The sequence below is a fragment of the Oncorhynchus mykiss genome, chromosome 20 (genome assembly GCF_057628025.1).
Source record: "Oncorhynchus mykiss isolate SJ-2025 chromosome 20, ASM5762802v1, whole genome shotgun sequence".
NCBI lineage: Eukaryota > Metazoa > Chordata > Actinopteri > Salmoniformes > Salmonidae > Oncorhynchus > Oncorhynchus mykiss.
Window position 1 is genome coordinate 43,326,451 of NC_143041.1, and position 15,378 is coordinate 43,341,828.

General features: G+C 42.2%; 2 protein-coding genes across 5 annotated transcripts in view; one reads left to right on the forward strand and one right to left on the reverse strand.

Annotated features, from left to right (window-relative positions):
* The first annotated feature begins 944 nt into the window (after positions 1 to 944).
* On the forward strand, positions 945 to 12,183 carry LOC110499463 (proton channel OTOP3). Of its 2 annotated transcripts, none has more exons than XM_021576601.3 (8): positions 945 to 1,624; positions 1,796 to 1,943; positions 7,845 to 7,981; positions 8,196 to 8,254; positions 8,553 to 8,692; positions 10,353 to 11,041; positions 11,305 to 11,484; positions 11,712 to 12,183. In XM_021576601.3, exons 1-8 carry the CDS (start codon positions 1,274 to 1,276, stop codon positions 11,880 to 11,882), a joined length of 1,875 nt encoding a protein of 624 aa, XP_021432276.3. In that variant the 5' UTR covers positions 945 to 1,273; the 3' UTR covers positions 11,883 to 12,183. The 2 variants fall into 2 exon arrangements, with proteins under 2 accessions (XP_021432276.3, XP_021432275.3); XM_021576600.3 differs by having other exon boundaries at positions 946 to 1,624; positions 10,350 to 11,041.
* The window catches only part of LOC110499545 (protein HID1), a 31,053-nt gene continuing 27,853 nt past the window's right edge, over positions 12,179 to 15,378 (reverse strand). For 2 of the 3 annotated variants that reach the window (XR_016489521.1, XM_036956323.2), the window contains exon 20: positions 14,436 to 14,831. Coding sequence is in view for 2 of the 3 variants with exons in the window: in XM_036956323.2 (XP_036812218.2) it covers positions 14,768 to 14,831 (64 nt within the window). In the remaining variant the exon portion in view is untranslated. Of the gene's footprint in view, positions 14,832 to 15,378 lie in introns of all 3 variants that reach the window. The other variant, XM_036956324.2, reaches the window with a different exon arrangement.

Genomic DNA, 15,378 nt, shown 5'->3' on the forward strand with positions numbered 1-15,378 from the left:
CTGGAATTTGTTCTCTGATGGGAACTTTGATGCCTTCTAAATGGATGTACTGTGTGATGTGTAATATATCTCTGTGATAATTCGTCTGTTCAGAGTGAATCAGACCACTCCGATCGGTCATCAGATCAAGGTGTGACCCGCTCCTAGCAGATGTTGGTTGGTATGATTTAATTGGCCGTGTTGCTCAGATTTGGTCTGTGATTGGTCAACAACTGATTTGAAATACAAACGATTATAAAAGGAACGATTGACTTTTGTTCCGTCTCTTCTTGCTTCTTCAATGGTTCATGCCCTGTTGTGCTGAGACACACACACACACACACACACACATGCACATACACACACACACACACACACACACACACACACACACACACACACATACACACACATACACACACACATACACACATACACACACATACACACACACATACACACACACACACACACACATATACACACACACACATATACACACACACTCTCTCTCTTTTCTCTCTCTCTCTCTCTCAAATTTCAATTTAAGGGGCTTTATTGGCACAGGAAACACATGTTTACATTGCCAAAGCAAGTGAAATAGATAATAAACAAAAGTGAAATAAACAATAAAAAAAAATGAACACTACAAGAGTGATTAATGGTGACATCCACTCACTGCACAGCTGCCTTTAAGCATTCATTCATGGTTTATTTGAACAATGAAAACACTAAAGGTCAACGTGCAACATAAGTCAACTGAGATTTATTGTCTGTGTCCCAAATGGCACCATATTCCCTATATAGTGCACTACTTTTGACCAGAGCCCTATAGGGCCGTGGTAAAAGTAGTGCACTATAAAGGGAATATGCTGCCATTTGGTACACAGACTAACAGAAGACTATTTATTTTATTAAAGGCGTGGCATGATTAGTCCCACATATAGGATTCCGCCACATCTACACAACTGTGGGACTACCAATGGGAGTGCAGGTTAGGTTTTTCACCTGCATTTAAATACACGCTCTTACTGGGTAGGTCCAGCTTCCTAACGCTCATTAGATTTGAATTATGAGGGAGAGGGAAAGAACAAGAGAGACTGCTGGATACGGAATGGATTAAAGAGAGATACAAGGAGAGCAAGAGAGGGAGAGCGAGAGAGACCGACAGAGCGAGAGAGAGAGAGAGAGAGAGAGAGAGAGAGAGAGAGAGAGAGAGAGAGAGGTTGAAAAAGGAGCTGCAGAGTGGATTTAGTGAAAGTAAAAGGAGTCAGACTAATAAAAGTCAGTAAGTATGGATTCAGAGAATGGTACCTCAGCGACAGCTGACACCATTGTCCCCGGAAGTCAATGCCAGGAGTCTGATACCACAGCAACAGCCGACACCATGGTCCCCGGAAGTCAATGCCAGGAGTCTGGTACCACAGCGACAGCTGACACCATGGTCCCTGAAAGTCAGTGCCAGGCTGAGGAGGAGGAGGAGGAGGAGGAGGAGGAGGAAGAGGAGGGATCCGGAAACCATACGCACCCAGACCCAGTCCTGGTGTGGGCCCCCAGTGGGAGACGGCTGCTCTCCGGGCTCCTGGGCCTCAACGTTGTCCTCCTTGGGGCAGCTCTGGTAGCTGGCAAGGCCTTCAACCCTCAGGTTCAAAAAATATGAAACAAGGATAAAATGTGCAATTAAGCTTTGTTTTAATTCTCTCTAAAGAACTCATAGCAACATGTCCTAATAGTCTGTGCACGGGCATACTGTACATTTCAGCTTGAGCATTCCTCTTCGCATGTGTGGTCCCTTAACTGAGACTTCATCCCTCAGGGCCTCAGGCACCAGGAGCCCCAGATCTTCATGTTGCTGCTGATGTGCCTCAGCCTGGCCTGGATGCTGTGGTACCTACTCTGGGCCAGGAAGAAACCTGGGATATGCCCACATAAAGACCACCATGCTGGGGGGATCACAGTCACAGGTAGGCACTCTTGGATTATTATTTGGACTATAAATTGTACCTATTTGTATTATACTTATGACAAAATGTTTACTCTGTTCTATTGAGTCATTTTACTTTGTGTTCGTATTCTTGTCTTTTATCATTTCTATTTGTTGCTGCATTGTCGCGAAGGAACCTGCAAGAAAGTATTTATTTGGTCGGCGTATACCAACTGTATCCTGTACATACAACTCATAAAACTTAAAACTCTAAACTTTAAGTTATATTTATGGTACTTATTGTTAATTTAGGGTTTGAATAGACAGATAGAAACACGTCATGGATTATGCCTTATAGGCTACTTATGTGGTATTTATTTGAATAAGAAACAGGGGGAAATTGCAGCTATATACTGCAGGGGTGCAACTTTACCTGGGGACGGTGGATGTGCTTTAGGACCATGCGGACGCCTCCAAGCTGTAAGGGCAGGAGGTTTGGAATGTTTATCCTACCGCATAAAAAAAGATATAGATACAATTCAAGTTATATGAGATCAAATCCAGACCAGAACTATTATTTTAGCAGGTGACTAAAATTATACATTTATGATTTCTATGTTTAAATTATACATTTAAATTATATATTTATAAATTATAAATGTATAAATTATAAATGTTTTAATTTATAAATTAAAAATATACATTATACATGTATAAATTATGCATTTATAAATTATACATTTAAATTGTGCATTTATAAATTATACATTTATAAATTATACATTTATAAATTATACATTTTTAAATTATACATTTAGAAATTATGCATTTATAAATTATAAATTTAAATTGTACATTTTTAAAACATACATTTATAAATGATACATTTAAATTATGCTTTTATAAACTATACATTTAAACTATACATTCAATAAGGTTGACAGATGTAGAATATAAAAAAGGCCATTTTAGGAAGCCTATAAAGAGGCTGAAAAAACCTCCACAAACGATTTACAGGACACTTGGAGGATATTACGCCCAATTTTTCAGTTTTTGATTTGTTAAAAACGTTTGAAATATCCAATAAATGTCGTTCCACTTCATGATTGTGTCCCACTTGTTGTTGATTCTTCACAAAAAAATACAGTTTTATCTTTATGTTTGAAGCCTGAAATGTGGCCAAAGGTCGCAAAGTTCAAGGGGGCCGAATACTTTCGCAAGGCACTGTATATAAAGATAACTTTATTCCATTACTCATCAATATGAAAGCAGATCTAATTACATTTTATAATCTACCTCATAAATCTTACAGGTAGAATACAACTCTTTAGAATGGCTGCCAAAGTTTTTGTATTTATTTTCAGAAATACCAATTACTCCACTGAAGAATATATTCAAATCAAATCAAATCAAATTCATTTATATAGCCCTTCGTACATCAGCTGATATCTCAAAGTGCTGTACAGAAACCCAGCCTAAAACCCCAAACAGCAAGCAATGCAGGTGTAGAAGCACGGTGGCTAGGAAAAACTCCCTAGAAAGGCCAAAACCTAGGAAGAAACCTAGAGAGGAACCAGGCTATGTGGGGTGGTCCTCTTCTGGCTGTGCCGGGTGGAGATTATAACAAAATATGGCCAAGATGTTCAAATGTTCATAAATGACCAGCATGGTCGAATAATAATAAGGCAGAACAGTTGAAACTGGAGCAGCAGCACAGCCAGGTGGACTGGGGACAGCAAGGAGTCATCATGTCAGGTATTCCTGGGGCATGGTCCTAGGGCTCAGGTCCTCCGAGTGAGAGAAAGAAAGAGAGAATTAGAGAGAGCATGTGTGGGATGGCCAGTCCTCTTCTGGCTGTGCCGGGTGGAGATTATAACAGAACATGGCCAAGATGTTCAAATGTTCATAAATGACCAGCATGGTCGAATAATAATAAGGCAGAACAGTTGAAACTGGAGCAGCAGCACAGCCAGGTGGACTGGGGACAGCAAGGAGTCATCATGTCAGGTAGTCCTGGGGCATGGTCCTAGGGCTCAGGTCCTCCGAGAGAGAGAAAGAGAGAAGGAGAGAATTAGAGAACGCACACTTAGATTCACACAGGACACCGAATAGGACAGGAGAAGTACTCCAGATATAACAAACTGACCCTAGCCCCCCGACACATAAACTACTGCAGCATAAATACTGGAGGCTGAGACAGGAGGGGTCAGGAGACACTGTGGCCCACTCCGAGGACACCCCCGGACAGGGCCAAACAGGAAGGATATAACCCCACCCACTTTGCCAAAGCACAGCCCCCACACCACTAGAGGGATATCTTCAACCACCAACTTACCATCCTGAGACAAGGCTGAGTATAGCCCACAAAGACCTCCGCCACGGCACAACCCAGGGGGGGGGGGGGGGGGGGGGGGGGGGGGGCGCCAACCCAGACAGGATGACCACATCAACCCACTCAGGTGACGCACCCCCTCCAGGGACGGCAAGAGAGAGCCCCAGTAAAGCCAGTGACTCAGCCCCTGTAATAGGGTTAGAGGCAGAGAATCCCAGTGGATTCCCAGTCATAGCAAACTTTATGGGGGCCAACTAAAACGCATATAATAAAAAGGAACGTTTTACATCAACCTACTGTAGGTCTGAGGTTCTTTTTAACCTTCCAGACTTGGAATTGTATCAACTTGCCACCCAGGACTTTTACTTGCCAGATGTAGTTATATACAGTAAAGAGGAACAATGGGTACATAGTGAAGATGTGCCTGCTCATCCCAGAATCAGTAAAGAGGAACAATGGGTACATAGTGAAGATGTGCCTGCTCATCCTCAGAATCAGTAAAGAGGAACAATGGGTACATAGTGAAGATGTGCCTGCTCATCCCAGAATCAGTAAAGAGGAACAATGGGTACATAGTGAAGATGTGCCTGCTCATCCCCAGAATCAGTAAAGAGGAACAATGGGTACATAGTGAAGATGTGCCTGCTCATCCCCAGAATCAGTAAAGAGGAACACTGGGTACATAGTGAAGATGTGCCTGCTCATCCCCAGAATCAGTAAAGAGGAACACTGGGTACATAGTGAAGATGTGCCTGCTCATCCCCAGAATCAGTAAAGAGGAACACTGGGTACATAGTGAAGATGTGCCTGCTCATCCCCAGTACATACAGTACTTTCGGGAAATTATTCAGACCCCTTGACTTTTTCCACATTTTGTTACGTTACAGCTTTATTCTACAATTGATCAAATACATGTTTCCCCCTCACCAATCTACACAGAATACCCCATAATGACATCACAGAATACCCCATAATGACATCACAGTACCCCATAATGACATCACCATACCCCATAATGACATCACAATACCCCATAATGACAAAGTGAAAACAGGTTTTTAATCATTTTTGCAAATATATTCAAAATTAAAAACAGAAATACTTTATTTACATGAGTATTCAGACCCTTTCCTAAGAGACTAAGAGACATTGTGCTCAGGTACATCCTGTTTTCATTGATCATCCTTGAGATGTTTCTACAACTTGATCGGAGTCCACCCGTGTTAAATTCAATTGATTGGACATGATTTAGAAAGGCACACACCTGTCTATATAAGGTCCCACGGTTGACAGTGTATGTCAATGCAAAAACCAAGCAATGAGGTTGAAGAATTCATATGTAGAGCTCCAAGAGAGATTTGTGTCGAGGCAAAGATCTGGGGAAGAGTACCAAAACATTTCTGAAGCATTAAAGGTCCCCAAGAACACAGTGGCCTCCATCATTCTTAAATGGAAGAAGTTTGGAACCACCAAGACTCTTCCTAGAGCTGGCCGCCCGCCCATACTGAGCAATCGAGGGAGAAGGGCCTTGGTCAGGGAGGTAACCAAGAACCCGATGTTCACTCTGAAAGAGCTCCAGAGTTCCTCTGTGGAGATGGGAGAACCTTCCAGAAGGACAACCATCTAAGCAGCACTCCACCAATCAGACCTTTATGGAAGAGTGGCCAGATGAAAGCCACTCCTCAGTAAAACGCGCATGAAGGCCTGTGGGGATGTTTTTCAGCGTCAGGGACTGGGAAATTAGTTTGGATCGAAGGAAAGATTAACGGAGCAAAGTACAGAGAGATCCTTGATGAAATCTGCCCAGAGTCCTCAGGACCTCAGACTGGGGAGAAGGTTAAAAAACAAAATGGAAGAAAATGAAACGTATTCTACAAGAACCAATATCACTTCCTTAAAACACAACCTTATGGAACAATCCTTGGTTAACTTTTCAGAAATCCCCTATAAATTTATCCACATGGAAAACTAAAGGCATAGAAACTATAAATGACTTGGTAACAGGAAATACATGTATTTCCATTACATAATTAACAAGTGTAGATAGTTTCAAATACATGCAACTTAAAAGTTACATATCACGAAATGTTGATTTGAAATCTTTTGGACATCAAAGCAACTTTGAGGGAATGATGTAGAAAATGATGTTCACATGATAGATAATATATACAGAACCTTGCAGAGAGCCTATCCAACTGACAATCTCTTAGAAAATAATATAAACTATTGGTACCAAGACTTAAAAAGAACTGATGTTGGCACAAGATGGAGGTAAAGTTGGAACATAACTAACGAAATTACAGATAACAAAAATGTATGCTTAATTCAGTACAAACTAATGTACAGAGTCAAAAAGAATAATGACTCAATAATCCTTGCTTCCTGGGAATGCTATAAAGTCCGGAAGTTCTGGGCGGAGCTAGAAAATTGGCTGTGAGAAGTATTATACTGTGAACTCACTTTTAATCCATCTGTCTGCATATTTCAAGACATGGTGTATGGGGTATAGTGAGATACCTGATGGGTTGGATGATTCTCTTCTCATCTCTCATCTTGACAAAAACATTTACTAAAAACATGGAAATCAATCAATCCGCCATTATTAACACAATGGAAAAATCGAATGATTTCGTATTTAAATAATGAAAATGCTTGGGCTACAAATTGAAACAAAATGGTGCAGTTTCAGGCCATGTGTGTTACGGATCCCTGCGGAACTTTCATTACACACCTGGCCCCGATTCCCAGTGATTAGTCATTTGTATGTGTGCCCTTGGTTTACCATTGTCCTGTGGATTATTGTTACAATGTCCGTTGGTGAGTGTGAGTACCTGTGCTGTGTGTTTTGGCTTTTGTGCCATTGTGGATTGAGCAGATGATTACGGGTCTCGTCCTGCGTGTTAATGATTGTTTTTGTATCGTGTTTGTTTGGTCTGCCTCCCCGTGCCTTTATTCAGCACGCTAAAATTTTTAATAAAAAAAAAAACACTATTACACATTCCTGCACCGATCTCCCGACCCATTTATACCAACGTGACAATGTGGCGGAGAGTGATGGGGTTGTGTGCTAGTGGGCCTGGGCAGGTGTGATGTAGTTGTTTGAATGTGTATGCTTTGTATTGTTTATAAAATATATATTTTTTAAAACATCTAATGTTATATATATATTGTCTGTCATCCCAGAATAAAAGACTTGCATGAGCTCCAGTAGCATCACATCTATCCCTGATGATTGGTTGCCTTGGTTAGGAGTCAGAACCAGAATGTTGTACCTGCACTAATTTACATCATCCGTCCCTAAATGCTTTATAGTGATTTATTGCAGGTTGGGTCATTGTAATTCAATAGGGACAATCATTTCAATGAGGTTGGCTTCTATATTGTGACAGTTTGTAGTTAGTCATTCTATCAGATATCTATGCATTATTTGAAATGCTTTATTGAAAGACATCTCAAATGGCACCCTGTTCCCAAAGGGCTCTCGTCAAAAGGAGTGCCCTACATAGGGAATAGGATAGCATGTGGGACACATACATAGGGAATAGGATGTGGGACACAACCTAAACTAAAACTTCTGTTTCTGGTTGACCCGACTCCCTGCCATGTCAGTGGTCCTGATGCTGTTTGCCGCCTTCAGTCTCCTGATGCATCTCTTCAAGATGGGTTACTATGTCATGATGAAGGAGTGTAAGCCGGTTGCTAAAGTCCTTGCCCCCTTCATCGAGGCTCCCTTTCTTGGCCTACAGGTAGTCATCAATCATTGGCTTTTGTTTGGACTCAATTTCATTTTCCAAAATGTTTAAAATATTTTCAATGCATTTTCATTTGATTGAACCTTTATTTAAAGCAGGCTAGTCATATCTCTTTGGTAATAGCGACCTGTATTGAACCTATATTCTAAACTGGTATTGACTTGGACAATGTCATTTCCTTAACATTTGAATGAATGTCTTTTTGTAGACCTATTTGCTCTGGGCTCACTCCAAAGACTGTATTCACAAGCACAAGATCATTACCAGGTGCATGCCTCTCAATTTCATTTACAAAAACATTTACCATCTTGTTATTGGAGAGATCTATGGTATTTGCTTTGACTAAAGGAACCAATAGGGACCTATACATTACAAAGCAAACAGGTAATAATGGGATTGCTGGTGTTTGTGTTGCTTATTGTGTGATTTTATGTGTTTTTTTGTAGCTTATTGTTATGCAATTTATGTATGTATTTCAGAGTGAATCATCCATACATCTAATTTCATATTGTTATGTAATACATTTGAACTGTGATATGTGTGTGTGTTTATGCTCCCACGCCAGGTCTGGGCTGATGGTTACTCTGAGCGCAGATCTGTTGCTGTGGTTGAACGCGGTGACAGAAGACACAGTTCATCTGGAGATAGAGATGGAGAAGGAGGATGGCCGCGCCACGTATGGCAGCGCAGATAGCTCTGACTCAGGTATATACTGTAGTACATCCTGTCGTGTCTTTGGCATCATTAAACTGAAGACTTATTTATCAAACAACTCTCTGTAATTATTGTTACGCAATTAAACTGATTAATCATGTAACTGTAATTAACTAGGAAGTCGGGACACCAAGGAAAATATTCAGATTATAAAGTTATAATTTTCCTAATACAACTTTTCAGATAATTTCATATCTGATCACTTAGTCTTCTGATTAATGAATTCTTCTTTACCTCACGTTAGTCTCATTCCAAACGTCTCAAATTGTTGGTTATCTGCACGAACCCAGTCTTCACTATGAGTCATCCATACATCAATTGTCTTAAAATAATTTATTTACTAAGTAATTCACAGAAATGCATAACAAACAGTAGATAGTTACAAGGAAATGATAGTGGAGTTTCCCTAGTGGGATAAACCGGCATCGCGGCTTGGTGGACAAAAGGGAAGTGAGGGTCGACTGAGATAAGACAACACACAGTTGATAATTATAACAATTGAAATGCTAATCCTTTGCACATGAACGCTCACTCATTCGGGAATAATTGCAATCAATATATATATTTACGCTCAGTGTGTCGTCTGGATCTCTGTTGAGTCAGTCTGTCCGTCCTCTATCTGTCGTGGTTATAGTGGATAGTTCAGATTGACAAGCGTTTCGTTATAGAATAGATGTTTCGGCGGTTGTCGGTCTTCACGTTCAATGATACCGAATTCCTAGCTGCAGACTAGTAATTAATATCAAAGACTTGTTCTTATTCTGTCGGTATCGATGGTCTAAGAGTTTAACCACGGGATGGTTAAAAGATTCAGCCATCTACTCAATTCTTGGCCCTCTCGTTATCGAGGTAAGCTGGTCTGCAACCTTTGTCCTCTCGTAATTGAGAGCAACATGGTCCGTTGAGGAATTCTCAAGTTGGGGGTTTTATTCTGAAGAGCAGAAAAAGGCTGTCTCATGAAGCCAGGTCCTAACTGTGTTCATGGGGGCGTGCCAGTGACTTATTAAGTGAAACTTTACACAGAAATACAATTCTCTCACATTACATCATTACATAGCATCCCATAATTTCACAAATAGTTGAATCTTTCCTCATTCATCCTGTACAACAATTAGACGTAAGCCTCATATCTGAGGCTATTGTATAAACAGCGTTATGGTAATGTGGCCTTATTGTCGCCCATGAGTTTCACAAAATTGTACCAAACGGACCAGTTCGTAGCTGGAATCTTCACCGATCTTTTATACCTTCTCCAGAACATAAATGTTGTTCGGACCTCAAGTTCTGTGAGGTGGAAGAAATTCCTTTGTTCTCTCTATGAAAACTCCCTCTCTCTCTATACTGTGGCCATGAGGAGATAATCTCCTCCAGGAATTTACGACCTGAGGTCGCAACAGCCTGAGTGTAGGAGACAGAGAGAGGGGGATTGGCTTGCTGTACCCAAAGAGGGCAACGTCATGACAATCCTTACACAACTAAAACACATTTATGTACATTTTATCACAATGAAAGTAGGTAAACTGTGCTTGCCCACTAGTCAGACAATTTGGAGGACCTACAACTGAATTATAAAGATGCTAACAATATCTAATATTACTATTGTATACTATGAAGAAATTATTCACCAACCGGTCTGATTTCCTTTCAGCAGGGCTGAGAAATGCAACGTTATGCCAGTGCAGTGCAGACACAGTGTGCCTGTTCTTCAGGAAGGGTTATGAAGTCCTATATCCCTTCAACATGGAGTACTACCTGATGGCAGGCTGCATGCTTTATGTGATGTGGAAGAACGTGGGCAGGCGTATGAGCCCTGGGTCAATACCCCACCATGCCCAGAGGATTACCCTACGCATCGTCCACGAAGGTGGGATCCTATTCGGGCCGTTGTTCGGGGGTCTGGTCCTTATAGCTGGGGTGGTTGTGTTCATCCTGTATCAAGTTTGGGTGAACCGAGGCCAGCACCGGCACACTGCCTTTCTGATATTCTACTGCTACCATCTAGCTGTGATGCCCATCATGTCCCTCTGCTCCCTGGCTGGCCTGTTGGTCCATAAGCTGGAGAGGAGGGCGGATGAGAGGGGACATAACCCCACGCGTAGCCTGGATGTGGCCCTCCTGGTTGGGGCAGCCCTGGGACAGCTTGCCCTGTCCTATTTCTCTCTGGTGGCCGCTCTGGCTGTGGGGCCTAGCGGACCACTGGGAAGCCTGGATCTTTCCTACTCCCTCCTCAGCCTGTTGGAGCTCCTGCTGCAGAATGTCTTCATCATTGATGGCCTCCACCGAAACCCCAACCTGGCCCTCACCAAGGGTAAAGGAAAGGAGAGGATCAACATATTCATGGCAAGTCACTCTTCTTCTCCTTCTTCAATTTCATGGTTCAAGTAATGTTGACAACTCCAATTCCCTCTGGCCAAAGCTGATTTTCCTACTAAATTGCTTTATTTAAAATATAAGAGAACGTATGTATTCATCCAGCCATCTTTACTTCATAACTTTTTGTGCGCTTAGATAGCACCATACTGTATCGTTACAAATCAGAAGTATAGTTACACTTTTATCTATAGTAATACATTGACAATGTGACCCCTCATGTCCCAAATCAGAAGAGGAAGACCATGGAGAATACAAATGACAGGAATAAAGGAGGAGGAGCGATGTCTCTATTGGAGAGGGGAAAGGCAGTGACAACACCACCTGTTTGCCAAGTCAAGGAAGGACAACAGACCTGGTACAAAAGAGTCACACAGGAGATCTGTGCCTTCCTCATACTCTCCAATATCATGGTGAGTAACGCCAAGGATATTACGTCTGTGATCTTGTAATAATCATGATACACAGTATTTACCTAGCCTGGTGGCAGATCGGTTGGTGCTTGTTTGCCTACTCCTATGCTTTGTCCTTGGAGAACATTCAGATCTAAGGATCAGGCTAGTATTCACACCCTGTCCCTTTTCCAATATAATGTCATTTAAATTCGCCCCCTGATATTTTCTCTCTTCCGTCTCCTCAGCTCTGGATGATCCCAGCGTTTGGAGCCCACCCCCAGTTTGAGAACGGCCTGGGGAAGCAGTTCTTTGGCTTCTCCGCCTGGTTTGTCCTGGTCAACCTGGTTCAGCCTCTGGGAGTCTTCTACAGGATGCACTCTGTGGGGGCCCTGATGGAGCTCCTCATCACTGGCTGAGCTCCTATCCTCTCCTCCCCTGTTCTCTTCTCTGCCTGGTTTATCCTGGTTAACCTGGTTCAGCCTCTAGGAGTCTTCTACAGGGGGGACCTGATGGAGCCCCTCATCACTGCCTGAGGGATAGGAACCACAACACTGACGATCTGCTCCCCTCTGGGACATAAGGCCACTGAGTTCCCTCCACATTTTCATATCCTTGGTGAAATATTGTGCCGACTGACTACCGGCTAAATATCACATTTCTGTAAAGATGAGACATGTAAACATTTCTCTGTTGACATTAAAAACATGTGTACTTTGATTCATAATACATTATTTATTACATGTGATATGTTTCCAGTACTTTGAAAATATTGACATTATGAAATCAGACACAGAATACAATAGCATTTGCCTGCAGTTCAAAAGCCAATACATACATTCCAGAGATATCACTTGTTGTCTCAGTCAGTCGGTTCACAGAGGTCCCGGTCAGTCCCCAGGTCTCAGTCAGTTGGTTCACAGAGGTCCTGGTCAGTCTCCAGGTCTCAGTCAGTCAGCTCATAGAGTTCCCAGTCAGTCCCCAGGTCTCTCTCTAGTCTGTCTCAGTCAGTCGGTTCACAGAGGTCCCGGTCAGTCCCCAGGTCTCTCTCTAGTCTGTCTCAGTCAGTCGGTTCACAGAGGTCCCGGTCAGTCCCCAGGTCTCAGTCAGTCGGTTCACAGAGGTCCCGGTCAGTCCCCAGGTCTCTCTCTAGTCTTTCTCAGTCAGTCGGTTCACAGAGGTCCCGGTCAGTCCCCAGGTCTCAGTCAGTCAGTTCACAGAGGTCCCGGTCAGTCCCCAGGTCTCAGTCAGTCGGTTCACAGAGGTCCCGGTCAGTCCCCAGGTCTCTCTCTAGTCTGTCTCAGTCAGTCAGCTCACAGAGGTCCCGGTCAGTCTCCAGGTCTCAGTCAGTCCCCAGGTCACAGAGGTCCCGGTCAGTCCCCAGGTCACAGAGGTCCCGGTCAGTCCCCAGGTCACAGAGGTCCCGGTCAGTCCCCAGGTCACAGAGGTCCCAGTCAGTCCCCAGGTCACAGAGTTCCCAGTCAGTCCCCAGGTCACAGAGGTCCCAGTCAGTCCCCAGGTCACAGAGGTCCCAGTCAGTCCCCAGGTCTCTCTCTAGTCTGTCTCAGTCAGTCTCTATTTCACACTCTTCCAAAATGAAAAGGAGCTTTACTGTGATAAAAGGGATACCAAAAAATGTAACTTTCCATAAAAGCATTTCAAGAATAGAAACTGAAAATAATAAGTACAATAAATCTTCATCTAAAACAATCTTAGTAACATATACACTATTGTATAAAAGTTTGGGGTCACTTAGAAATGTCCTTGTTTTTGAAAGAAAATCACATTTTTTTGTCCATTAAAATAACATCAGATTGATCAGAAATACAGTGTAGACATTGTTCATGTTGTAAATGACTATTGTAGCTGGAAATGGCTGACTTAATGAAATATCTACATAGGCCAATTATCAGCAACCATCACTCTTGTGTTTCAATGGCACGTTGTGTTACCTAATCCAAGTTTATCATTTTAAAAGGCTAATTGATCATTAGAAAACCATTTTTCAATAATGTTAGCACAGCTGAAGACTGTTGTTCTGATTAAAGAAGCAATAAAACGGGCCTTTAGATTAGTTGAGTATCTGGAGCATCAGCATTTGTGGTTTCGATTACAGGCTCAAAATGACCAGAAACAAATAACTTTCTTCTGAAATTCGTCAGTCTTCTTGTTCTGAGAAATGAAGGCCATTCCATGAGAGAAATTGCCAAGAAACTAAAGATCTCGTACAACGCTGTGTACTACTCCCTTCATAGAACAGCACCATCTGGCAATTTCTCGCATGGAATAGCCTTCATTTCTCAGAACAAGAATAAACTGACGAGTTTCAGAAGAAAGTTATTTGTTTCTGGCCATTTTGAGCCTGTAATCGAACCCACAAATGCTGATGCTCCAGATACTCAACTAATCTAAAAGGCCCATTTTATTGCTTCTTTAATCAGGACAACAGTCTTCAGCTGTGCTAACATTATAGCGAAATTGTTTTCTAATGATCAATTAGCCTTTTAAAATGATAAACTTGGATTAGCTAACACAACGTGCCAGTGGAACACAGGAGTGTTGGTTGCTGATAATGGGCCTCTGTACGCCTATGTAGATATTCCATTAAAAATCAGCCGTTTCCAGCTACAATAGTCATTTAAGACATTAACAATGGCTACCACTGTATTTCTGATCAATCTGATGTTATTTTAATGGACAAAAAAAATGTTTTTTTTTTTTTCAAAAACAAGGACATTTCTAAGTGACCCCAAACTTTTGAACGGAAGTGTACATACAGTAGTGTATACATGTTTGTTTGGCAAAAAAAAAATACACACAGCAAATTAATAAAGGAATATACCCATGGAAAGCTGCCAAATCATGACTAGAAGAGGGTTAACATGGCAGACCTTCTGGCAGTTGTAGTAGCAGACAGCTTGTAGGAAAAGTGGTTTCGTGACAGTGGTTTGTTACATGATGTTCTACGGGTTGGCACTTCGCAAGAAACAAAACAGAGAAAAAAAAAAAAAAACTGTAAATTCCTGTTTTCTAGAACAGGTGTGTCTGGTGAAAATCTTCATCCTCCTCTTCCACACTTCTGTTCAGGTTTGAAGATGGCAGTTGGTGAGAGAGCGGTTGGTGGTTCCCGAGGGCGAACCAGCCATTCCCGAGAGACGTTGTCTGCTTCCCAAATGGCGCTCTACCCCCTATGTAGTGCACTACTTTTTACAGGGGCCCATAGAGCTCGTCAAAAGTGGTGCACTATGAACAGGATAGGGTACCATTTGGGCCGCAGTCATAGAGACCTGTTCACCAGCTCCACTTAGATCCTCTGAATCTCAAACAGTCTGACGTCAGTGTCATACCAGATCGGGGGATCCACGTTACTACGGTAACAACAAGAGTCATTGTTAATAAAGATCAGATTGGATTTGAGTGACCATGACAACGACCACCTGTGCTTCATGGACTAAGCGACTCGGCTAGTTGGTGTGGCTGACCACAAGCTGGGAGCCTGGTTCCTAGACCTGGCTGGGGGCCTGGTTCCTAGACCTGGCTGGGGGCCTGGTTCCTAGACCTGGCTGGGGGCCTGGTTCCTAGACCTGGCTGGGGGCCTGTTCCAGAAAGCTGGATCAATAAGTTAGCCAGGTGACTAAAATTGCTTGAAATAACTTAATGTTAAGAAATATAATGATAATGTATAACGGTAGCTTTCTTAAATTAACCAGAATATCAAGTTATATTTATCAAAATCAGCTGACCAATTTAATAATCCTGCTTTCAAGAATACCCCACTCCTCTAATTAATTACTCCTAAATATGTGTTAACTCGGTCTGAACTATATAGTGGTTTGTCTTATTCATTCTGTATACGGATTAGGTCTTTTCAGTGGTGTAATGTTCTTAAGTAAAAATACTTGAAAGTACTAATGT